The 24493-nt window shown below is 41.4% G+C and overlaps 1 protein-coding gene across 5 annotated transcripts in view; it reads right to left on the bottom strand.

The window, feature by feature from the left end:
• Positions 1 to 5309: 5309 nt before the first annotated feature.
• Positions 5310 to 24493, bottom strand: part of ARHGEF6 (Rac/Cdc42 guanine nucleotide exchange factor 6) — a 106200-nt gene continuing 87016 nt past the window's right edge. The window contains exons 12-23 of one of the 5 annotated variants that reach the window (XM_087426829.1): positions 23447 to 23593; positions 20907 to 20993; positions 19716 to 19794; positions 18567 to 18712; positions 17369 to 17492; positions 16056 to 16132; positions 15521 to 15541; positions 14226 to 14319; positions 12990 to 13079; positions 10663 to 10762; positions 8932 to 8986; positions 5310 to 7758 (exon numbers count right to left, since the gene is read on the bottom strand). In XM_087426829.1, the coding sequence (XP_087282955.1) occupies positions 7618 to 7758; positions 8932 to 8986; positions 10663 to 10762; positions 12990 to 13079; positions 14226 to 14319; positions 15521 to 15541; positions 16056 to 16132; positions 17369 to 17492; positions 18567 to 18712; positions 19716 to 19794; positions 20907 to 20993; positions 23447 to 23593 (1161 nt within the window). In that variant the 3' untranslated portion in view covers positions 5310 to 7617. Of the gene's footprint in view, positions 7759 to 8931; positions 8987 to 10662; positions 10763 to 12989; positions 13080 to 14225; positions 14320 to 15520; positions 15542 to 16055; positions 16133 to 17366; positions 17493 to 18566; positions 18713 to 19715; positions 19795 to 20906; positions 20994 to 23446; positions 23594 to 24493 lie in introns of all 5 variants that reach the window. The other 4 variants (XM_004441633.3, XM_087426828.1, XM_014796213.2 and 1 more) reach the window with 4 other exon arrangements.

Raw genomic sequence — 24493 nt, 5'->3', positions numbered from 1 at the left:
AATTTTTCAGTAGGCTTGATGTAGTTCCATATATAGGATATTTAGGAAGGTTTAGTTAAAAAAAAAAACTACGATCATTGATGCCAATCTAAAGGACATTAGCATACAAACTTACCCGCTCCCTGCCACACTCCTCTGAGTAACCCCAATAGCCAATTCGGCAACTCTCAAGAAACCAGTTAAATATATAGTTGTTTTCCATTCCCCGTTCCTGGAGTTCCACTGAGTTATCCTTCACATTTTTCCTGCTAATGTAACCCCACTTAAAGTCCAATAATTTTTGGTCGGAAACCCTACTCCTATCTTCTGTACCTCTCTGATTGTAAATCTCTTTGAAGCCCAGTGTGCAGCCTTTACCACGTCTTAGATTTGATTCATGTTTCTTGTTACTAGGAGCTAAAGATGTTTTTTTATCCCTTCATCCACCCATCCAACGCTGATTGAGGTTATAGGTTCTGTGCTATGAATGAGATGAATATGGTCCAGTCCCCGCCCTCAAGTAGCTTCCAGTCTTTTGCATAACAGGTGTGTAAACGTTTAAAGCCTCAGACAAGCAGCGGAAGGTAGGCGTCAGGAAAGGCTTTCCAGGAGAGGTGGCACAGACTGAGTCTTGAAGGATGCTGGAAGGAGGAGGGGCCATAGGGAGGAAAGGAGTCCCAGAGGGAAAGAGCAGAACATGCAAAGCATAGAGGTGTGAAAATGGATAAAGTGTTCGGGGAGCAGGCAGGAGGAGTCAGCCACAGAGGGCCTCGTGTGAGGAAAAACTCTTGGTGTATATGCCAAACGGCACACGCTGAAGCCCAGTCTAGAAAGAGGCTTTGTGCTCATTTGGCAGAGACAAACTGCCCTCTGGCCTGCTTTCCCAGAGGGGCTTGCTCCACAGCATCCTGCAGTACAGCGTGGCTGAGGTGGCCTGCAGTGCGAGTTGAGAGAAAGGTGATGAGGAGGCTGGGTCACAGACTGGACTCAGCAGGCTTTGAGGCTGCAGAAAACTTAGAACCCCAGTTGGCTTCTGCTCTTGGCACCAAGGCAAGTTTTCACAATTTTCCCATACAAATAGCAGAGGCATCAAATTATTTGGAACATTTTCTCATTCAACAAATATTCATTGAGTAGGTACTATGGGCTCAACCCTATTTCAGGCCCTGAATTTACATGGCTGAAAGGAGTCAATCCCTCCTCTTAAGGTACTTAACATTTAGTGTGGAAAAAGACACAAGCAAATACAGTGCAATGTGATGATTGAGCAAAAGGAGCTGTTGGAGTCTAGATTCCCTGAGGAGGCAATGCTTGAGCTGACTTTTTAAAAATTTATTGAAAAATTATTTCAAACTTACAGAGAAGTTGCAAAAATAAGAATAGTACAAATAACAGGTGTATCTTTTTTCTGAACCATTTGAGAGTAAGTTGTGTACATCACGGCCCTCACCCCTAAATACTTAAGTATATTTCCTAAGAATAAAGATATTCTTGTTTATAACCACAGTACAGTTATCACCCTCAGTAAAATTCACATTGATACTGACCTTCCATTTGTATTCTAATTCAGTAAGTGAGCCAATAATCTCCTTTATATCATTTTTGCCCTTCAGTACAAGATCCAATCTAGGATCAGGTGTTGCATTAAATTGTCATGTCTCTAGTCCCCTTTAATCTGGAACATTTCCACAGCCTTTCTTTGTCTTTAATGACATTGACATTTTGGGCTAACATAGTAACAATCTCTCCCCTTAAAAAAAAAAAAAAGACTGTTGCTTATTTTGAGTTTGTCTGATGTTTCATGGATGGAAAACTACATAAATGATGCCGTGTCCTTCTCAGGGTATCACATCTGGAGGCACATGATAGCCATTTGCCTCTCTTTGTTGAAGTGACTTTTGATCACTCAGTTAAGATGTTGGCCAATTTCTCCACCCTGTGGTGACTATTTTCCCCTTGCAGCTAGTAAGCAGTCTTTGGGGAAACACCTTAAGACCATGCAAGTATCCAGCTCATCATCAACATTTCCCCCTATATTTAGCATCCAATGATAATTTTTGCCTGAATCAGTCTTTACTATGATGGTTGCACAAAATGATGATTTTCCAAATCTGGGGTTCCTTCCATATTTACCGGTCAATACTTAGCATGGTACTGTAAACAAGAGCCTTCCCTTTCTCCTCACTTATTTATTAATCTGTATGGACTCACAGATTTCTTTTTCAATGCTTTCAATACTTTTTTCAATGTTTTCTAATTCATTACCGTCCTTATTTTGGTGCTCTAATGTTCCCTTATTTGGCCAGTGGGAGCCTCTTCAAGTTGGCACCTGTATCCTTGTAACATGCCCCTATCATTGTTGGGTTTTTTTGAGCATTCTGTTACTTTCTGGCACAACAAGATGTTCCGGGCTCATCTTATACCTTCCCTGTCTCAGCCATAGAATCAGCCATTTCTCCAAGGAGACCTGGTTCCTTGCAGTGCAGAATATAGTGTCTAGAAACCAAGTTCTGGGCACTAGCTGTATTCATTGCTTTTAGGGTGTCATTGCCTTTCTGGGAAATGTATGCATTTATATACACATATATGCACATATATACTAAAGCTATCAGACTTAGCAAATAAAAATTCAGGATACCCAGTTATATTTGAATTTCAGGTAAACATTGGAAAACTTAGTACAAATATATCCCATGCAATATTTGGGACATTATCTACACAAAGATATTATTTGTTGCATACTTGAAATTCAAATTTAACTGGGCATCTTGTATTTTATCTGGCAATTCTAATACATACAAACATACATACTACATACATATAAAGGCACACATACACATGCATAGACACATATGTATATGCATTTTAGAAATCATGAGTTCACATAGATACTTGAGATGATTCTAAATGGAAAGGAAAGAATTTGCTTAATGCACAGGGATGGGAAAGGGATTCTAGTCAGGGCAAATGGCACATTAAGGACTTAAGAGATATTCAGGGAGATCAAATTTTACTGAGTGTGGTAGGGAGAAGCAAGAGATTAAAATTTTAAATAGATGAATGGCATTGTCAGATCTTTTAGATGATCATTCTACTGGCACCTAAGAGGCCAGACTAGAGAAGGTGACATTAGAGGCAAGGAGATGCATTAGTCCAAGAGAGAGATGACAAGCGCCAAAAATAGGCAACAGTCATGAGGATGGAAAGGAATTCAGGGGACACAACAGAGTTAAAAATGGTAAGGCTTGATGACTAGACTTAGAAAGGGTTAATGTAGAAATCTATACAGGGTTGAGGGCGAAGAGAGAATGAAGCATAATGCCCATTTGTCTTGCTGGGGCAACTAAGCGGCCAGTGGCACTGTTCACTGGGATGGCAAACACTGCAGGAGCAGATTTGGCAATAGGAGTGAGAAGTCCAGTTTTGAACATGTTGAGTTTGAGGTGCTGTAGGACCTCCAAGCTGAGAGGTCCGGAAGGTATCTGCATCCCTGGGTCTGGAGCTCAGGAGAAAGGTCAGGATGGAAAAACACGGACATAGGATTCATCTGCATTTTGATAAATGAAGTTATAGGAGTAGACGAGCTTGTCCAGAAGAGGCTATAGAAATGAAGAGAAGAGGAAAAGAGTGTCAAAGAACAGGGTCAGGGAACAGGCACAAAAGGCAGACGCAGGAAGTGAGACTGAGGGGTGGTCAGAAATTTGAATGAATGCCAGGAAAGTTGGGCTCATGAAAGCCAAGAAAAGAGACATTTATCAAGGAAGCAAGGGTCAAATACTGCAGAGAGGTCAAGATAGGTTTTGAAAAGTGTTCCCTGGATTTGTCAATTAAGAGTTCATTAGTGAGTTCACGAGAGTAGATGGCTGTGGTAGAAGCCTGCTTAGCAGGTGCCAAGCGCAGAGGAGGGAATGTGGTAGAAAGAGCACGGCTGCGAGAGGCAGACAGACCAGGGTTTCCAATCCCAGCTCCACACATACTAGCATATTTCTCAACAACCGTGTCTGTTCATTGGTAAGATGGGGATAACAATAGTGAATACCTCAAAGGATTGTTGTGAGGGTTACATGAGCTTAACCATGTAAATCACTTAGCACAAGGCCTAGCACACAGGAGGTGCAATGTTATATCTATTGCTTCAGAGTAGGAAGCATAAACAGCTGACGATGTCTCAGGTGGAAAGGTAATATTAGGTGCCTTGAAAATCATTGTCTACAGAAGTAAAAGTCAGGGGGCTTCCATTGGACTAATGGCTTCAAGGTCATAGCACTGTAGTTATGACCCAAATCTAATTTAGGAAGCTGCTGCTGCTGTTGCTGCTGCTACCGCCACCACTGCTGCCACTACAATGCTGTGAGTAGACAGACTGGAATGTAGAGTACAAAAGCCACAAACACATCCTTGGAACTGCCTGCCAGTCACCAAGCCTCAGGCAGACAGCCACTGTCCTACTTAAGCCTTCCAAACATTGTGCAAAGGCATCTCATTGACAGAACTGAAAATGTATCAGAATTCACATTGTATCCAGAACCCTAGCTGCAAGAGAGTCTGGGATATGTATTTTTTTAGACTTCTGGTAGGAAACATAAAAGAGCTAGCGGTGCCAGCCTGTGGTACAAGTGGTTAAGTGCGTGCGTTCCGCTGTGGAGTCCCGGGGCATGCCAGTTCGGATCCCGGGAGCACACCCGATGCACCGCTTGGCAAGCCATGCTGTGGCAGCGTCCCATATAAAGTGGAGGAAGATGGGCATGGATGTTAGCCCAGGGCCAGTCTTCCTCAGCGAAAAGAGGAGGATTGGCAGAGGATATTAGCTCAGGGCCCATCTTCCTCACAAAAAAATAAATAAATAAAAGAGGTAGGAATGGATGCTGAGTAGTAACAGATAATATCTAGCACATCTATCTCTAGGTGGACCAAATATTTTCATCCTGACTGCTAACACTAGCATTCCAACTGTGTTCAAAATATAGGATATCATTGACGGACAAAATCCTACAAAATATAAAGAGGGATGGGGATGAGACTAAAGATCAAGGAATAAGCTTGAACAGGAAAATGAATATCTCTTTCTCTAATTCTGGAAGGAAAATGGTGAGAAGAGGTACAGACAGTTTATAGGTCAGGACCAGAAGGAGAGGGTGGAGAAGTTAAGGGAGGTTCTGTCTCATGGCATGTATTATCTCTGTAAAGTAGGGAGCAAATATCATCTGCCCTGAGTGAAAAAGGCAGAAGCTGGCGAGGGGGCCTGATGAGAGTGGATAGCTAGTGAGGGAAATGGGAGAGGAAGCTGACACAGCATGGGAAATCTTTCTGCACACCAGCTAGCAAAAAAAAAAAAAGAAACACAGGACTTATTTTATAAAGCATCGTTATTCTTATTTATTGAAAATGTCCATTTTAAAAGTCTTCAAAATAAAAACAAGTTAGAAAATTTGAGCTTGTGTAAGAAGGGACATGACAGAAGAAGAGCTGAAAGGCCTCTAAGGGCAGCAGTTTAATTACAGGGAAACAGGAACCCATGTATAGAGTATTGTAAACAACACAACTATGGAGACACTGCTCTCAGGTTAACATGGCTTCATTTCCTTTATATTATTGTTTAGTGTGTGAGTGCGGACACCACTCTGCACAAGCTTCATTACCCAGAGTACCGAGGGCCTCTCATCAGAAGGGCCAAGTCCCCAAAACATGCATATGTACACGTCACTTTAAAATAAAGACCTTTCACTATTTTAAGCAATCCTATACCTTATCAACTAAAGTATTTTGTAATCACAAAAATGTTTCCTATGGATATAGTTTGCACATTTATTGCAAGCCATTGACTAACCACAGACAGGGCAGACGCTAAGATCTGTGTTGTTGTTGTTGTTAATTTTTAGGTGAAGGATGGCATTTCTAAACTGCTGTGCTTAAAAGCAGAACAATAGCCATTCCTGGAAATCTCCTTCACTCTTCAGCTTGCAAAGACCGCTGTGGGTGATCGGCTGATGTTGGACTGCAGGAATAGTCCGTTTCCTACGGATGGTGTAACTTCTGCTATGCAGCAAGCAGTCGGCAGCCCCGTACCGTGTAGCTATGGGAACTTGGGACCCCCAGGACTAGAAAGAAAAAGGGCTTAGCAAGCTGGGGGTTTCAAGCTTCAAGTTTGGTTTCTAGACAACATTTGCAAAACGCACATTTATAGGCACCCATTAAACGTATCTGGAAGACAACTTTGATCAGCCCATTGGCCCTTTATCTCTCTTCCAGTGATCTTCCCCACGTGGCCAAATTTCACTTGTCTTTGGGAGATAGAGGGGCAGGTTGCACTGCTCTTTCCTAGAGCCTTGGGCCAACTTTCAATTGAGTGAGATTTGGACGTGTGCTGCCCTTCTGTGACCCTCTGCTAAACCTGGTTTATCACAGTTCTAATTTCTGAGATCCTTACAAAGGCAATGGTTTGATTCGATGAGCAATTTGAGTAAACCAGTTCCAAATAATCACCTTCACTAGTAACCAGCACACAGCTACTAGAGGGGCCCTTTCTTTCTGGATATACAAACTGGACCAACAGCACACTTCTGCAAATAATGCTTACAGTCCCACTCAAAGAGGCTGATGAATATTACAGCTTCTCACAGCATATATGGGAGAGCAATAAAGTGAATTAAAGCTCTCTACTAGGGCACAATATCTCCTCAATGCAGATTGTTTTGAAGGATGAGAAGTCAATTTGAATATGCAATGTAGATAAAGTAACTGCTCACAGTCTATATTTTTAAAAAGTAAGCAAAGCACACACATACTAGTTTACACACCCCTTGGTATGGTTGGCTAAAAGCAGTGGGGAAATATAAACTTTACATATGAGGCAGAAGGCTAGGGAAAATACCTATCATGCACTGGGAAGAAATGGTCAACTCTGCTGCTGAAGGTGAGGATTGTCCAGTGCAATTTGCTAACGGATTTGGTGTTGGCATGGATGACCAGAGCTTCCGCCCCACAGAGTTAAAATGTAAACCAACACAAAAGGAATAAGGGCGCTCCTGTTTTCTTGGTTTGATAGACAACCTAGGGGAGTAATTTTAAAAAAAGTGTACATTGACGGGTGGCACATCATGGTCCAGGGAAGGGCAGCTGGATCATTGGGCAAATGTGTTTGTCTTTTCACCCTACTCTAGTCATAGCTCAAGAAGCTTTGCCTTCAGTAAATTAGCTACTGAAGGGCTTCCAGGTACAGGAAAGCATTGGGGGAAAAGTCAAGTTCACATTTAATAAGCCATGGCCAGCCACTCTGGGATACCAGCCAGCCTAACAAGAGTGACCAGAAGGGTAAGAGCTGTTAAAGAGGCACTATGAATTGAAGGCCAGCTGAAGACCATTTAAGTCATTGGCCTGTACTAGTTTTCCTTTTCTTAGTGAATGGAAAAGACTTGGGGGAGGTTTCTACCACCACCCCTTCCTTTTACCCCTGTCGAAAAAAATAAACAACCAACCACTAACCAAACAACAACAAACACTCAAGCAAACACAGAAAGAGAGAGAGACTGAATCAGATACAAAATAAAAACCAAAGAAGTGAGCAAACTGAGTCAAACCATTCAGCGGGACATTTCAAGATGCCCTGAAGGCACACTCTGCCCAGCTGCACAGTGATGGTTATGGAAGAATGGAGGTCTTGCTACTGGACTCAGCCCGAATACACTCATCAGTTTGCTTCAACAGCCTCCGGACCAGCTTTTCTAGGTCCCTTCTTGACTTCAATTCTTCTTCCAGGCATTGCTTCATTCTTTTATTCTCCTATGATGGGAAAAGACTTGTTGATTACCAAACAAAGTGACCGCTACTCAGGGATCCTCCTGCTCATCCTCTAGGCAGCCTTCACCGCTCACTACACCTTCCTTCCTCAAACTCCTCTCCCTCAGCTTCTAAGACAAGGCAGCCTCTTGACTCTCCTACCTCTCTCTGACCAACCCTTGGCATTCTTCTTCCTTGAAACACAAGCATTCTCTAAGGCTCTAGCCCTGGCCCTCTTCTAATTCAACACTCTTTTCACTTAGTGTCTCTTCTCTTTCAATTCAAGTATCTATTACGGGACCTCCCAAATCTCTCTAGTACTGACCGCATCTCATCTCATGAGCACCAGGTCCACAGTCCCCAATGCCCACTTGATATTTCCACCTAGATGTTTTACAAGCACCTCAAACTCATGATGTCCTAAGTGAACCCACTATGGTGAGCTCACCACCATCCCAAAATTCTCTTCCTCCTGTGGTTCCTGATCTCCATGAAGAGCACCACCATATCGAACTTGATACCCAGGTAAGAAGCTTCATCTTCAATCCCTGGCTCTTTCTTAATCCCAACATCATGGCATCATTTTCCATAGGCTGTAACTCTGCAATGTGCCTTCCTTTACATCCATTTTCCTCCTCCGCAGCCTCAGTGGCACTACTTCACTTCAGGGCTTCACTATGTCTCACCCTGACTTTTGCAACAACCTCTTAAGTGGTCTTCCAGTCTCTGGTCTCTCTTCCCTCCAATCCATCCTTTACCCTGCAACCAAGTAGTCAATCTTCAACCACAAAGAAGAGCGAGCATCGAGGAGCACTGAATCACATCTGCAGGGGAGCCCACAAATCATGATTCATGGTTCTGTTTATACTTACATGCTCACAAATGACTTATCTTTCCTTAAATTCTGTTCACAAATGTCAGGGAACATGGAAGTTGTAACTAAGTCTGGGACCCTACTGTAAACTGCTAAATAGGTATATAAGCAAGCCTCAAAAATTTAAATCCAAGGCCACATGGTAAAATCAGCAAAACCCACCTTGACAATACAAGGGAAATAAAAATCCCCACCTCGCCCCCTTGTTCTTGGACCCTTCCTGAGAGCATCTACCAGTGTGTGGCAAGGAAGAGGGAGTGCTCCTGTTGTGATCTGAGAAAATGCCTTTTATGTTTCATTACCTGTTTCAGTTCTTTGACCTCATCCTTCAAGGCATAAACAGTATCAACAAGGCTCCTAGAACAAAGAGATAAAGTTCAGACATTAATAGCTGGCATCGAAGTATTGTTAAGTAACACTTGACAATAAAAGCAGCTTTATAGAAATACAGATCCTGAAAAGCGGCGGGCTTTCTAGCTCATCAGGAGAGATACCACTACAAATGGTCCTTGTGTTCCTCATTTTTATGGGCTAACAACCACCACCACACATGCTCATTCAAATGCCATGGCATTGCACCTTTTCTATGCTTCCCTCCTCCTTTGTCACGTGCTTCCCAGCTTGAGTGAGTACAAAACAAGAGACTAGGGCTCATCATAGGTTTGGATTTCTCTCTTTGGGGCAGGAATGAACATCATCTAACATATAATGAGAGGTGTCACAAGGCCCTGCCCATCCTACAATGTCTGTGCTATGGCATGGCCCTTCTCACCTGTCTGACCCTACACGATCTTACGTGATGCAAAGTCAGGGGCATTATTTCTGGAAGATTCCATATATTCCAAAAAAGGATAAGGCACCCTGGCTGAGTTGTGGAGCAGTCATTTCCTCTCTGGCTCTCTCCCTGGACAAGGACTTTGGCGATCTGGGTACCAGTTCCGATGGTACCACGTACCAGTCCTCTAACCTTGGGTAACCAATTTCCTTCTCGCCCTCTCTTGGTCTTACTTTCTTCACATACAAAAAGGGGATAATACCACATTCCCTGAAAACCTCACAAAGTCATTGTGGGGATTAATATAGCTCTAATAACAATAATTATAACTATCATGATTTATTGAGTGATTTCCATGTGCTAGCCTTTATACTTATTATTCCATTTAACCTCACAACAACCCTGAAAGTATTACTATCACACCCACTTTACAGATGGGGAAACAGAGGCACAGAGAGGTGAAGGAACTTGCCCCAGGTCACACAGCTAACAAGTAGCAGAATTTGGCGTTGAACCAGGGCTGTTCTTCTGTTAAGCCCAAGTGCTTTACCATTTTCCCCTATCACTTCATATACTAGATGGAAAAACACATTGATGATGCCAAGCACTTTGAAATATGCTGTCTTATGCAAATTTAGGCTTGACTTCAGAAATGACTCAAGTTTAAACAAATGAATTATTTGGCAACTTTGTGTTTATTTTACGAGCCATAAGGTACTAAACCTGATTTTTCCCCATTAGGTCACCCTCACTACTGTACAAAGGTAGGCCAAGGACATAACTTCCCTGAACCTCAGTTTCCTCATCTGTAAAGGTGGTGAAAGTAATGCTTATCTCACTGGATTGCTGTAGGATTTGAAATGAGGTCAAGTTTGTGAAAGCCCAGTGCCTGACTCAATAAATGTGAGAAGCATCATTCTGGGCAGGGACAACGGCGCTGTGGCCTTCCCAAGCACCACCTAAACCTATCTAGAGTGAAATTCTTGCGTACCCTGAAGCACCTTACTGTAAGAGGAAGCTGGCTCCAGGGGGAGCCACCATGTAGAGAGTTCTGCCCCCTCTGTCTCTCCTTCTCCCCTCCCTTTGTTGGGGGGCAGCCCTCCCAAGGCTCCCAACTGCATGATCAGCAATGAGGGCCACATTCCCAGATGAGGAGGGACTGTCCTTCAGTGCAGGATTTGCAAGAGCCACATTGCCCTGCCAGAACCTTCTTTCCAGCCCCTGACAAATCAGGAAAGCTTTAGCCCGCTCTGCTCACTTTTCTTCGATGATGGTCTGGCCATTGCTTCTGGTTTCCTCGATGATGAGTTTCTCTTCCTCGGGGAGTAAGACTTGTGGAACAGAATCTTTGCGAGTACCTACAAACAAGGTTGCAAGAGGGGAGAGTCACTAGTGAAGATCATTTATGGGTGTCAGTTCCTCTCCACTATTGTTATCGAAGGGTCTTTGTTGATAGCATGTTGCTACCCTGCACCTAGAGAACAGTCACTCAACAATTACAGACAAAATCTTCCTGACATGAAAAATTCTAAATGGCCAAATATATTGATTCAATCTTGGCGGGAGGGCATTTTGTATTCAGAAAAATAATGTGAAAGGGTCACTGTGATAACTGTCTTCAAACAAGACCCCATTCTTTCCTGTTTCGCCTCCTCCAGAGCAAAGAGGTGACCAGTGACCTTTCTGTCCCTGCACATCTCCAGGGAATAGCACACCACATCCTATGCTATGGTATTATGTAATTTTAGTAAAAATCATGTAGAGAGTAGCACTGCACTGGGATACAACGTACTTAAAGGGCCTCAGAAGCATCATCCACTCCCATCTGTTCTCTTTATAGTCTTGTAGGGTAAGAGAGGGTCAGTTAAAACCATTCTAATCAAGAGTACAGTGGGGGCTTGGAGATTATCACATCAGCAGCAAAGATGCATCCTTACTGCTCTCTGCTCAGACTGTCTCTAGGCGCTGGGATGGAAGAGGTGACAGGACAGACATGGGACCTGACCATCCAGCTCTCCTGCACCTCCAGCCTCCCCCTCACTTCTGGATCCTTCCTCTCGGAGCTCGAGCCCTTAATCATCAGTCTCCCTGAGCCACTGGTTTCCTCTCTTCTAAGGCAAATTTCTTCAAGTTATGTACACTCACTGCCTTCACTTGATCACTTCCCCTTTCTGGAGGTGGATGTGTCTCTGCCTTCCACAGGGCCTAGCACTGCATAGGTGCCTAATAAGTGGATAGCAGACTGACTGACTGACCCACCGACTGAATGCAGCAAGAAACAATAGCAGTCAGTTCTAGGGCAACAGAATTTCTGGCTGGAGAGGGATAGAGGGTGGTAGGTCACCATGATGCTAAAAGGCTTGCTGCGTGCCAAGCATTGCACTAGACACTTTCCACATATAAAAGGCAGGCTGGGGAGGAGGGGCAAAAATGTGACTCTTTAGGCCAGAACACCTGCCTGCACCTCTGAATAGATCTATTGACTCTATTGATGTGAAGAGAGGTGGTGGGGGAGGAGATTAGGTCAGATTTTGTATGAAGGATGCTTCTGGTGTCTCCTTGTCCCCCTCTCTTTCCTTGTTTTCACAATAAAAACTGCTCTTACTCTCCTTTCCTGGCTCCTCGAAACTTGTTATCAGAGCTGGGCATGTCCAGAGCCACAGCCAGGTTTTCTCCGTGAAGCAGAAGGTATAACAGTCCCCTCTTCATGGTCAAATGTGTCAACTTTCACATTGAACGTTTTCCTCATGACAGCCTTAAAGAAGTGTTACTTTGAAAGCATACATCAAGGCAGTCCACCTAAGACAGCCCCTCCCACACTCGTGATTGCTCAGTGACTGTCCAAAATGGAGCATTAGGGAGAACTCATTTCTTACACAGATGCAAAAACCTCATGCAAGGTGTCCTGAAGGTCTAAAATAATGGAAGACAGAAGACATAACCGACGTGACCTGGCTTTTTAAAAAGCACAAGGATGAATCAGAAAACATTATCTCGCTTTCAGTTTGTAGCCTGAAAGTTGTTCAGGGAAATACCCTCACCTAATAGCTCCCTGATAAATTGTCTACATTCCGAACAGCCTCTTGCTAAGCAGCTACATTTCCAGATTTTCAGAGCAACTTCGAAACTTGAGTTTGGTGAAGCATTGTTTGCTTAAATATGCAGCTGATCAAAGATAGTATTTTGACTTCCTTTCCAAATCTGCCTATAAGAAGAGATTAGCATCAGTTCACAGACACAGGAACTCTCTGGGCTCTTTAATTCCTAACTAGTGTTGGTGAAGGTATCTGTGTACTTCAAAGGAGAATGACTTAAAAAAATTTTTTTTTTCATTTCTATCACCTCCAACTTTTTTACTCTTGCATGTCTCTTTGTCTCTGGGTGAAAAGAAATAGTGGGTAAACAAACCGCTTGGTAGCTAAAACCACCTTATCTGAAAGATGCAGTCCTGCACCGCTCCTCTGCACTGTCACCTGCTTTACATGCCCTGCAACCCATCTGGGTTGCTTTTCTCTTTTTCGAAGAGGCAGTGAGCAGTAAAAAAGAAACACCATTCATTACAGAAAGTGGTTTGGGGGAACGTACTTGAGCCATGGCCTGGTTGAAAATTTGCGCTGGTACAGTAGGCTTCAATCACTTTAAGAATCTGAGCATCTTCTTCCAGAGCAGCCGTACCTGTCAAATTTAATTAATAATGACTTTTTATAGGGATATATGCCTCTGGACCCTCAAAATGTTGCAGTGCACTCTGGTACTGGGGACCGGCTTCTCTGGCCGGTGGTGTTTCTGAAAGGCAGAAGGAAAAGCTGTCCAACCCTGGTAATGGAGCAGGAGTGACAGTATCCCTAGGGAGTTCTGGGGTCAGCATCAGTGAGTTCAGACCCAAGGGTGGCCTGCTTCTGAAGACAACCCAGAGGTCTAAATTGGAGAGTCCTGTCAGTCGTCTCTCAGAGGCCACAATTGCAGCACTGGGCTTGGTGTTAGCCTCAGTTCACGTCCAATACACCACATTCTTCCTCTCCTTCAAATTTCAAGGTTCACCTTCTCTAGGAAGCTTTCCCCCATTAGCCCCACCCATTTTTCCAACCAGCCAGCATAGTCACTGATTCTCTCTCCTTCCTCCTCTCCCTCCAACTCGTTCTTGAAATGACTGGATGGCAGAACCCTCTTAACATGCTGATGTGCACACCCAGGTGGGGCGTGAGGGGTGGGGGATGCAGAAGCTATAGTCAAGCAAAGATTTATCCAGACTATATTTTTGAGTGATACACACAGTTCTGTCACTCCTTTGTAATACATCGCTTGTCCCTTCACATGTCCCAAAGTACTTTTTTTCCAGCCATAGAGGCAAATATGTACATATCAATTGGCTGACCAACTTTGCAGTCCATCTCTAAATCAAGCCATGTTTCTACATGTCAGCAGGCTGATGCCTTGTCTAACTGAGAACATCATGGAGAATTAAATTTCCAGACGGATTTCAGCCTTCAGGTCGATTTAGTCTATCTCAGTAGAGGAAAATATCTCAGGCATCAGAAGCTAAGAGGGAAAAAAATATATCCATAGCAAATGGGTCCCTTTAATGGTTCTAAACCAGGCGGGGCAAAATATTCAACATGAAAATCATACAGATAGTGTCTGCCTAAGATGACATAAAGTGCAGCAGATTATTCAAAAATCTTAAAGGTGACCAAATATTTCCGTGCATTTTTCTTTATGTAACAGATGATACCGAGAACAAATTGCTCTAATCATCTGCTTTCAAAAAATTATTCTGTTAGTTCATCCATAACCAACTTTCAAAAAGTACAAAACACATACTTTTCCGAATCACATATTCCTCCTCTGATGGCTTTCTTTCAGTCTTTCTTTTATGAAGAAACTTCTTCATCGTTTTGGGGCTTTTACTAGACTCCTGTAAGGATAGAGGTTTCTTTATGAATTAAAATTCTCCCCCAAAAAAAGCAAAGTAAAAAGAGCAAATGAGATTAAATAGAACGCTCTCTCTTATTTTAACAGTCTCAGTTAGGAATGCACCAAAATTTAATACTATACACAATAAAAATGGCTCCAATAAACTCTAAAAGGTTAAATAAAACAGAGGCAACGACATTATCCTCTCAATTGCCATAGAGATGGGAATAAGAATGGAGTGTGCCTACTGAAGATGCGGCAGATTCTCCAGGAGGCCAAATGCCTTTAGGGTACCATCTGCAGAGAAAGTAATGGATGTCAATCCTAGAGAAATAACGGTATTCCTAACTCGGTTCATATTCCCCACTGATAGAGTTTTAAGGGAATTAAATAAAAATTGTAACTACTAATGAAGTAAATACTGCTTTTCAAAGAGCTTTAAAACCATTTAAATAAATTTTCCTTAGCAACAGTCCCACAAAGAAGAATATTAATTTCTATTTGTCAGACGGGAAAATTAAGGCAGAGAGACTAAGTAATTTCCCGGCAGTCAGAGAAAAGAGCCAAATGAAGGATTTCCTGATAAACAATTTTGGGTTATGAGTAAGTCACCTACTGCCAAGCTTAAATATACATATAAAGCCATATTTTAATTAGTATATAAAAGAGATATGAATTATTGAATTTGCTTTTGCCATATAAATAACCAGCAGGTCTAAACAAGTACTCATTATCAGTATCCAAGTAAACAGATTAGAATCTTAGACTTAGGCAACAAACCGAGTGATCATCTTATCCCAATCTCCCATGCAATGTATATATGTGATGCATGGATAATAATTAGTACCCTAAAAATATATGAAACAAAGAATTTAATCTCTTCCACTTAGCCACAGCGATCCACTTAAACGTGAAAACAGACAAACACAAAAAACTCACATGTGACAAAAATAACAGGAGAAAATAGCATTTAACAGGAAAACAGGCATTTTTAAGGCATTAGAAGATGACATTTTCATATGTATTTCACAAGAGCCTGCTTTTTGAAGAAAGTACTTACATGTCGGAATTGCATCTCTTCATATTTTAGCCACCAATTATAACAAGGGACAAAACAAGCATAAAAGAAAGCTTCATTCATCAAAGTTTACAGCACAGCAATATGATGTCACTGTAAGCCAAAGATATTGTTCTACCCTTACCTTTAAGATATAAGACATCCTCTAAAGTGAATATGTAAAGAAAGAGAAGATGAGCGTGAGAGATCGATGGTTATAATGACCAAATCCATTTATCAATAATTCTAAAACAACATTTGAAATGTTAGTGTTATCAAAAATCACACAGAGAGAATATCATCATGTTTCCCACATTAGTTTAAGATGCAATATCATCATGCAAAAGCCCAAAGAATACAGTTCTGTGCAGAATAACAAATGCTGAAAATAACTGAAATACATACTACATAGTAAGAATATATTAATAACTCTCTTCTCACAGCAGAAACAAAGTGATCATGCCTTAGTTTTAATGGATTAGTTCTGTGAAGGATTAAGTCAACTTTACCCTTCAAAGCTCACCTTAATTTGAACTTAGTAACTGACAATTACAAAATATCCATCATTAAAAAGGGGACCTAGATAACTCTGAAGTGGCACTCTTGGTTTAGGTAATCAAAGAAGAAAATTGGATGATTGCAGGTATCACAGGTCAATTTCCAAAGCAAAGCTGTGAGACTGTTTCCTGGCCAAATTCTGAATAGAAGTCACGAAAAAGATCCAGCTCAAAGATTATTTCTCCTATCATGTCAGGTTGAAAGGATCAAAAAAATCCTCCAGTGTCCAAATATTGTTCTTTTTTTACTGCACTAAAAGTTGGAGGCAACAATTAATCGAAACAGTAGCACGGTGTTTTAAATCAAAACAAACTCGAAATCGAGCTAAGTCTGCATCACTCATCAAAACACACATTTGATATAGAAATATATGCTGCCTTTGCACCATCATTCTAAGACACATCTCATAACTGTCACAAACTAAAATCTTCACTTAGTAAGACCTATTTAAAGCACAGTTACTAATAAATGAGGATCTTTTCGGAAAGCTGAAACGATGAGAAACAGGTTAGGGAAAAAAAAACACTGTTTGGATGGAAAAGCTAACACTCCACACAGTTACGCAAGCTAGTGACCAACATTTCCTGACTGCAACTTCGAGAGAAAAAAAAACCTTGAAATCCCCACACTACCCAAATATCAAATGTCCTCTAAGGTTGTCACTTAGAAGCCTCTTTTTTTTTTTTTTTTGGTGAGGAAGATTAGCCCTAAGCTAACATCTGTTGCCAATCCTCCTCTTTTTGCTGAGGAAGATTGGCCCTGGGCTAACATACGTGGCCATCTTCCTCTACTTGTTTTTTATATGTGGGATGCCTGCCACAGCATGGCTTGATAAGCAGTACATAAGTCCACGCCCAGGATCTGAACCGGAGAACCCCAGGCCGCCGAAGCGGAACACGTGAACTCAACCACTACACCACCGGGCCGGCCCCTAGAAGCCTTTTTTTAAAAGACATTCCTTTCGTTAAACTCTTTTCCCTTTCCAATTGCAGCAAATAGTTCAGACTTTCATAGTTCAGACTCATGGCTTGGTCCCATAAGACTTTACTGATTTGATTTAAGAGATCAAAATGATCCAAAATGCAGAATCTGTTTGGTTGGAAATTCGACTCTAATGAAGTGGCTCTCGTGAGATGTGTGTACATCATCACCAATTTATAGAATTATCCTCATAAAGGTAACCAGAGGCACTTCAGGAGACCAGGGAAACTCATGCAGTGCACATAAACCCTATGGAGATTTAATAAGTATTTGTAGATGGACAATGGGGAAGTGGAAAATTAAGAAATAAAAAAATCACTGAATCTAGCAATTCAAGATTGGCTGACATGTATCATCTATCATAAATTCTAGCACATTCCCACAGAACTATTCGTAATAAGCTATGAAATTAGCTTGTCAGGAGCATTTTATACCATATGTAGCAAAATTACCTCTTTATAACCTAGTGCTGCTGATGGTCTAAGTGGAGGTGCAGGTCGTAGACAACTTAAACTCCACGGTTTTATAATTTGAGGAGGCTCCAAGGGTCCTCGGGGCTGTCCAGTAGAGCTAAAAGACTGGGAAAATGTCTTATGAGATGTTGGCAATCTGCCATCTGAACCCGACCTTGTGCCACACAGTGAAAGAACAATAGCTTCATTGGATCAGCAAAGCCAGCCATAGAAAGGGAAAGATAGGAAAACGAAAGTCTCCAGTTTGAGAACTGGCACTTTCCAGTCAAGATTTTGGGGTCTCTAAGGAACAGCACAAAATTGACTCCACATCCCATGATCCTGTCCTCCCTCTCTCTTCTGGAATTTCATTAAAGTCAGCTTTTTCCCTCTATAAGGGAGGAAAGTGGAGTGACAGGCAACATTTAATGAGTTCAGTCATGTGTTGGGCACTCAACTAGGTGCTTAAATAGGTTATTTCATCAGAACAACCTCAGACATAGACTCAGCAAAGTGAAGCAACTAGCTAGCAATTGGCAAAGCCAAGATTTGAACCCAGATCTGATGCCAAAGCCCATGTTCTTCCCACCACAACACACAGTACTCAAAACTGGAATTTTGGCATCACAGATTTGAGCGTGAACAGACGACACAGCATATCTTCCATCTCACTCAGCAAGTACAGTAAAATCTCATCAACTCAAATTCCATGAATTCTAAATTTGTGATAACTTGGAAGAAGGCAATGTTGAAAGTTTACCCTTGAAGGTTACTGCGTGAATGTGATAGCATACATGAGATTACATGGAGATGTTTAAGTACTTATGAAGGTAAACTATTCGTTTTGACTTAGCACATTATTAATATGAGACTAACAGTTGCTAATGAAAATAAATCTTGTTCATCATTAAAACATCTTAGCAGGACTTCTGGTTAGAAACACTTTGCTAGCAGTTCGCTGGAGTACCCTAATACCGTGAAACAAAACTGCACACCTCTAGGTAAAACTTTTTATTAATTTGGATGGGCCTCCCTCCACAACAAGAAATCAGAATTAGTGAGGTTTAACTGTACTTCAACACCTGCAAATATAGACTACCGACAGACTACAGACATGCTCACTGCTTCTTTTCAGTCCTCAGCAGGCAGGATTTGACAAGAGACTCAACAATCCCTGGACAGAACAAATGGACTACTTACGGAATGAGCACTACAAGATGACGATGATGTTTTGGATAATGAACTGCAAGAGGCAGGTCCTCTGATCAGTTTGTACAGTTGCTCCAGCCATTCCTGGAAGTCCTGGTTGTTGTTGCAGTGGACCACAATTCTCTCCATTATGCTACCTGCATCACCCAATTACGAGCATTCGAAAACAAAAGGCAAGGAGAACCTTGAGCTTGCCTCATTCGTAAACATACTTCACGTAACTAGGAATTGAGTGTCCTAATTTTCAGGAGTTTTCATACCTATGGGGTAACCCTGTTGAAACTTCTATATCAGGAACAGATAAGCTGTGATAATAAAGTAAAGAAATAAATATTCATGTCTGATATATAAAACTGTCCTTGGTTTCTACTGCTTACAGAATCTTAGAAGTAGTATAAAACTTCACTCGAAACAAACTCACAATCCAAAAATTTAAGCACAGAGTTCATAGTCTAAGATGAGAATATTGTACGACTTCACCCAATATCAAAGTTGAAACAAGATCCAACTAAGGCTGATTAGTCTTTAGGCCAATAGCAAATCTTGGGCTCCCTATTGGGAAAGAGGGGTAAGGCCTGGGGCCACGATCCCAGTGTTAGCCTTTGTGCCATCTCAGTGTAAAAAGTGCCACCATTGCATTAAATTGCAAAGGCCTAGCAAAGCGGACAACAGGCCAAAATGTCAGGGCCCGGCAATTTGCTTAATTTGTGAAGAAACTTTCATGGCTTTTCAGCACTTTTTAGAAACACAACCAAATCTTGCTAATTCATAGGCTGATGATCAAATTGCTGATAAAAGTCCACATCTTTGGCTCCACTGTCACCAGGGAATAGATGACAGAAGGGATAAAAAGTTGCATTTATATCAATCCGTTTTGTTATTTCTTAGCTCTAACAAGTAGCTCTTATGCAAGAGAAGATTGAAATTAATGGCAAAGCCGAGGCTTTCGAATGACCAGGAGACTTCTCTGTTCTATCACTGTAACCTAATTATGCTGGGAAATGGAGTATACTTCGTCATGCCCATGTAAGACTTGCTCGTGGACTATATAACAGAAAATAATAGCATTTATTTATCTAAACCCCACTTCATTCCAAAAAGGATTTGAAGTAGCTCCATGAAAAAAAGAAAATTACCTACCTGTGATTTCAAATGTGCAGTCATTCCCTTCAATTTCATCTAATCTAGTCACCACCATTCCTGCTATTGGTATTTTTCCCTACCAGAAAAAGAACATTCCCATTAATTCTGAGGTTATACGTGTCTCTGCTTATTTCTACTAGATTATCTGACCCTCTCAGGAGTCACTGCTGAACTAGGGTTGACATATTTCTCTGGTTTGTCAATACATAAAATGTTTGTCTGCTTTAAATTTTAATCAGACAAGAAAGCAAGGAGAGGGGCCGGCCCCGTGGCTTAGTGGTTAAGTGCGCGTGCTCCGCTACTGGCGGCCGGGGTTCGGATCCCGGGCGCACACCGAGGCACCGCTTCTCCAGCCATGCTGAGGCCGCGTCCCACATACAGCAACTAGAAGGACGTGCAACTATGACGTACAAATATCTACTGGGGCTTTGGGGGAAAAAAAGGAGGAGGATTGGCAATAGATGTTAGCTCAGAGCCGGTCTTCCTCAGCAAAAACAGGAGGATTAACATGGATGTTAGCTCAGGGCTGATCTTCCTCACACAAAAAAAAAAGAAAGCAAGGAGAAAACGTGGGTTGTGTTTTGCTAACATACCCTAAACCATAAGGTCAGGATTTATAAACAGTTTACTTTTTCTAACATGTTTTCATGAGAATCAATAAACAAAGTATAAAAGACTTGAATTTTATGAAAATTATTAATTGCTAGGGCAAGATATAATTAGGCAAGAGTAACTTATATTACTTATAATGCTCCATATTTTGGGAGTAGACTAAAGGAAGTTTAATTTCCTAAGGAGTTTGATGACTTGCATTTCGGAAACGTGAATCATGGGATGTGATTATAATACGACAATCAAAGGAGCAGGTCCCAGCTTTATATTTTCTCAGCAATGATGATCTAATATAGGCCTGTAAAATGCTGCTTCCAATTTATCTAGTCGCAGACTTAGGTTTCTATTTATACATTCATAATCTAGCTTATAACCAGAGCAGTGGACAGTCAGGCTAAACTCATTACAGCAATGCAAAGGTCTTTGATCTTACAACCTGTTTAATTACAATGAAGGGTCAGAACATTCTGCCTTTTCTGGCTGGAGCTTTTGATGCCATAGTGGAAATATTGCATCTGGATGGAAACCTGTTTTCATTATGGGTCCTCCCGTTTGTTTTGTATGAAATCTACTAACCTGATAAATGAAGCCACTCATCCGAGGACTTGCAGATAACATTATCAAGACATTTGAAAATAACATGAAGTACCGCTCCTCTTTTTCCTGAAGTGGAATGAAAAATATTAAATGGAAAATAGAAATTGCACTTTTTGTTTGTTAAGAATTTCTGGAATCACTGTTTTGTAACATAGATCTTATACAAGGCAATGAAATATGAACAATGATTTTTTTAAAAAGGTCATCCAACTTCAAAGCACAAAACTCACTGAATTTTACTTTGAAATGGATATAAACCCACAGTTTATCTCTCTCCTTCCTATACATAACAGTTAAATACAAAGGACCACGCTCATTTCCCAAGTATGTAAGCCTAAGAAGTCACACAGGTAATGCCTTCCTGCCCAAGCTGCAGCCAGAGGACAAATAAGTCTCTAGGTTTACAAAATGAAAATGATTTTACTTTGAAAAGTGGCAAAATGAAGGAGTTTCCAGGTGATAGGAAATTTATTATGCTCTAACATGTATGTTAAATTCTTATTCATAAAATTACTTTTAAACAGCAAGAACACAATAATTATTGTACCCATGTAAAACAAAGAAGTAAGTACTTTTTAAAATGGCACTAAAGGAATTTATATACATAAGGGCTTCTCTGAACTCCTTAAATAGATATGCAATCAGTATATGCAAAAAATTACACTCAGCTCACATGTCCAGTCTTCTTAGCTACAATTATCCTATCCCTGTCTCGATCTCCTTCCTTCCGCTTGAGAACAGCAACCTTTGAAGGCTGACTCTTCTATCAAGGGCTCTGCATCCTTGCACAGCTTTCTCTTGCTTGGTTTCCTTCTACAGACATCTCATCCCGTCCTCCTCCTTCCAGCAGCCTCTCCTGTTTAACTAGATTTTTCTCTTTTGCCTTTACCATATGCACATCTCCTGTTCTAATAGGCCATCACTTGCCCCCGTGACTCCTTGTAAATAATACCCCGTTTCTGGACATTTTATTGCCAGATTACTTGCTGCCTTCATTTTCTCCCCGTTGATCCATCCCTAACTGCACCCCCACTGCTCTCTCAAAGTCATCAATAACTGCCTTCTAACAAAATCCAACTTCTTCTTCTTGGTCTCCATACTCCTTGACCTCTGAACTTTCTGCAGCACTCAGCAGGCTGACCACTTTCAGATGCTCTTCCTGGAATTTCCATGATACCACATTCCCCCAATTCTCTGTCTTCATCTTTGTCTTCTCTTTCTGGCACTGATTTCTCCTCCCTTCACCCAAGAGGTTTATCCCAAAGGTGTGAAAGACTAATAGCTAGACTCATTGCATTAACCTTCCCCAGGATATCTGCATTTTAAATGAGATTGCTTATTAACCCAAAGTAATGAATCTCTGACAGAGACCTGTCAGGGAATATAAGAAGATATTTTGGGAGAGGGAAGACAATTCTAACACCCAGTAAATCATACCAGGTGATGTAATCAACCTTCCTCCTCTCCCCTTCCCCCTTCCTAAAAGACATAATTCATCTTCAATGCTCTGTGCTTCTTTCTGGGTATTTACTTCCCAGGAAGGCACATCTATCAGGGACATCTAAACCTCTGCCTCTGCCTCTGCCTCTGCCCTCTTATCCACATTTCTATCTGTTTTAACAGCTGCCTACAAGACATCTCCACCTAGATACCTACAGTCACTTGAAAGTTAACACGTCTAAAATTACATTCGTCATCTCCTCTAGCCCATGGGCCACCACTTCCTATAGACTTTCCCTTCTAAACGTGTCTCAGATTTGCCCCTTAAGTTTCATTCTCTCCGCCACCACCTTCGTCCGGGGTACTTCTCACTTTCCAACCCAGCTGATCTTTCTGTTTCTAGCCCCACCCCTCCAGTTTACCTGACATATGTGGTTGTCAGACTAAGTATCATAAATACCCCTTTCATTGTGTTTCTCTACTACCCAGGACTCTAATAGTTTCCTATTGTCTGCTGCGTCAATCTGAACTACTCTTGCCTGACATCCAAGGTCCTTTATGACCTAACTCTATCTGACATAATCAATCTTCTCTTTTAATCTGCCCAACATGCTTTCTCTGATCCTAACAGAGTGGCTTCCTCACTGTCCTGCAGAAGAAAAGGCCATTTTCCTGTTCCCTCCTGAGATAAGAATGATCTCTACCTTACGGAATCCTCCCCTTTTCTCTTCATGGCCCTCTTCCTCAAGTCCCATTTCCATAAAGTCTTCTTCTTACTCTCTCCCTTCTCTGAACGTCTATGGAATCCACTGTGAGATCGCACAACCTGGCATTGACTATTTTGGTTTGTTTTCTAGTTGCAGCTTGTGTTTTCACCTGTTTTTAAGGAATTCTTTGAAGGCAGGGATCATTGTGTGTTCTTTCCTCCTATCTCCCACAGCACCTAGCAGAGTGTTGGGCAAAGAATAGTTGCTCAATTTCTTTGAATGTTTGAGCATTTTACCTTGATGGAAGAACAAATCAAGGAAGAAGAATATGAAAGATGGGAAGAGATGATGTTGAGATTTTAAATATCTTACCTCACATGTTCCATACTGCACCATTACTTGTGACATAAAAATCACATTTCCCAAGGTTTTGATATCCTCCCCTTCCCATGCCTGAATAGGTTCAGAAAGTATCTGCAACTCCAGCTGTTTTCTCTTTCTTAGATCTTGGCACTGCCCCTACAGAACCAGAGCAGAACATAATGGAATAGGAATTCTTATGAAACAAACCTAAAGGAAGACCAAAGTAAGATGTGGCTCTTGACTCTCAGCTTTCCACTGAGTTCCTATTCCTCATCACAAATCCCATCACCAGATCCGTTCCTGACAGACAGAAAGATCTACTACACTAAATTTTTAGCCTTGAGCCCCCAAACGTTTTGTGAGGAAGAGCTACTTTTCATTTTGCCAAAACATCAAGATAAAATGTTGATGATGGGGCTTGTTTCTCCCTCTTTGCAAGGAGTGTGGGAAGACAAGTAGCAGAGTCATATGAAGCAGGTCCAGGAGAGCAACTGGAAGATTCAGGGCCGCTGGTTAGTGTCCCCATTCGAGCTCCTCTCCATCTGGTCTCTCTTTGCATAAATAGCACTGTAGTTGCAAAGCAATTTTATTTTTCTAACGTATGCCCAGTTTCCAACCAAGTAATATCTTAATAAAAAAACAAACAAAAAGCTGACTCCAGGAGTTATATAAAAAGGGAAAATTAAATTCCTTATGCCACAGTGAATCAAACTGATCTATAATGAAACATGCGCCCTGCCCTATACTTTGTTTAGGGACTAGTAGTAGATTGTTATGAAAAAAAATCCTAAATTAATTTTTATTCCTAAAAGGATTGGAAAAAAGAGACACAACTGAATTTCACAATACAAACTGAAAATATAAACCAAGAAACAATATGTAGGATTTCAATACTATCACTGCTTCAGAAAGTGTGAGGTTATCTTAGAGTAATTTAACAGTATTCATGCTGAACTGAGTATGAAAATAAGCATATGGCTATGTTACTTTCCAAATAAATGTCATAGTTTTTTAGAGTGTGTTTTCCATAAATCTCTGCTGCCCCTTTCAGCTAAA

This window comes from Ceratotherium simum, chromosome X, assembly GCF_057802395.1.
Source record: "Ceratotherium simum simum isolate JZ-2026a chromosome X, ASM5780239v1, whole genome shotgun sequence".
NCBI lineage: Eukaryota > Metazoa > Chordata > Mammalia > Perissodactyla > Rhinocerotidae > Ceratotherium > Ceratotherium simum.
Note: the sequence above shows the minus strand (reverse complement) of the source record. Positions and strands in the feature narration are given on the sequence as shown.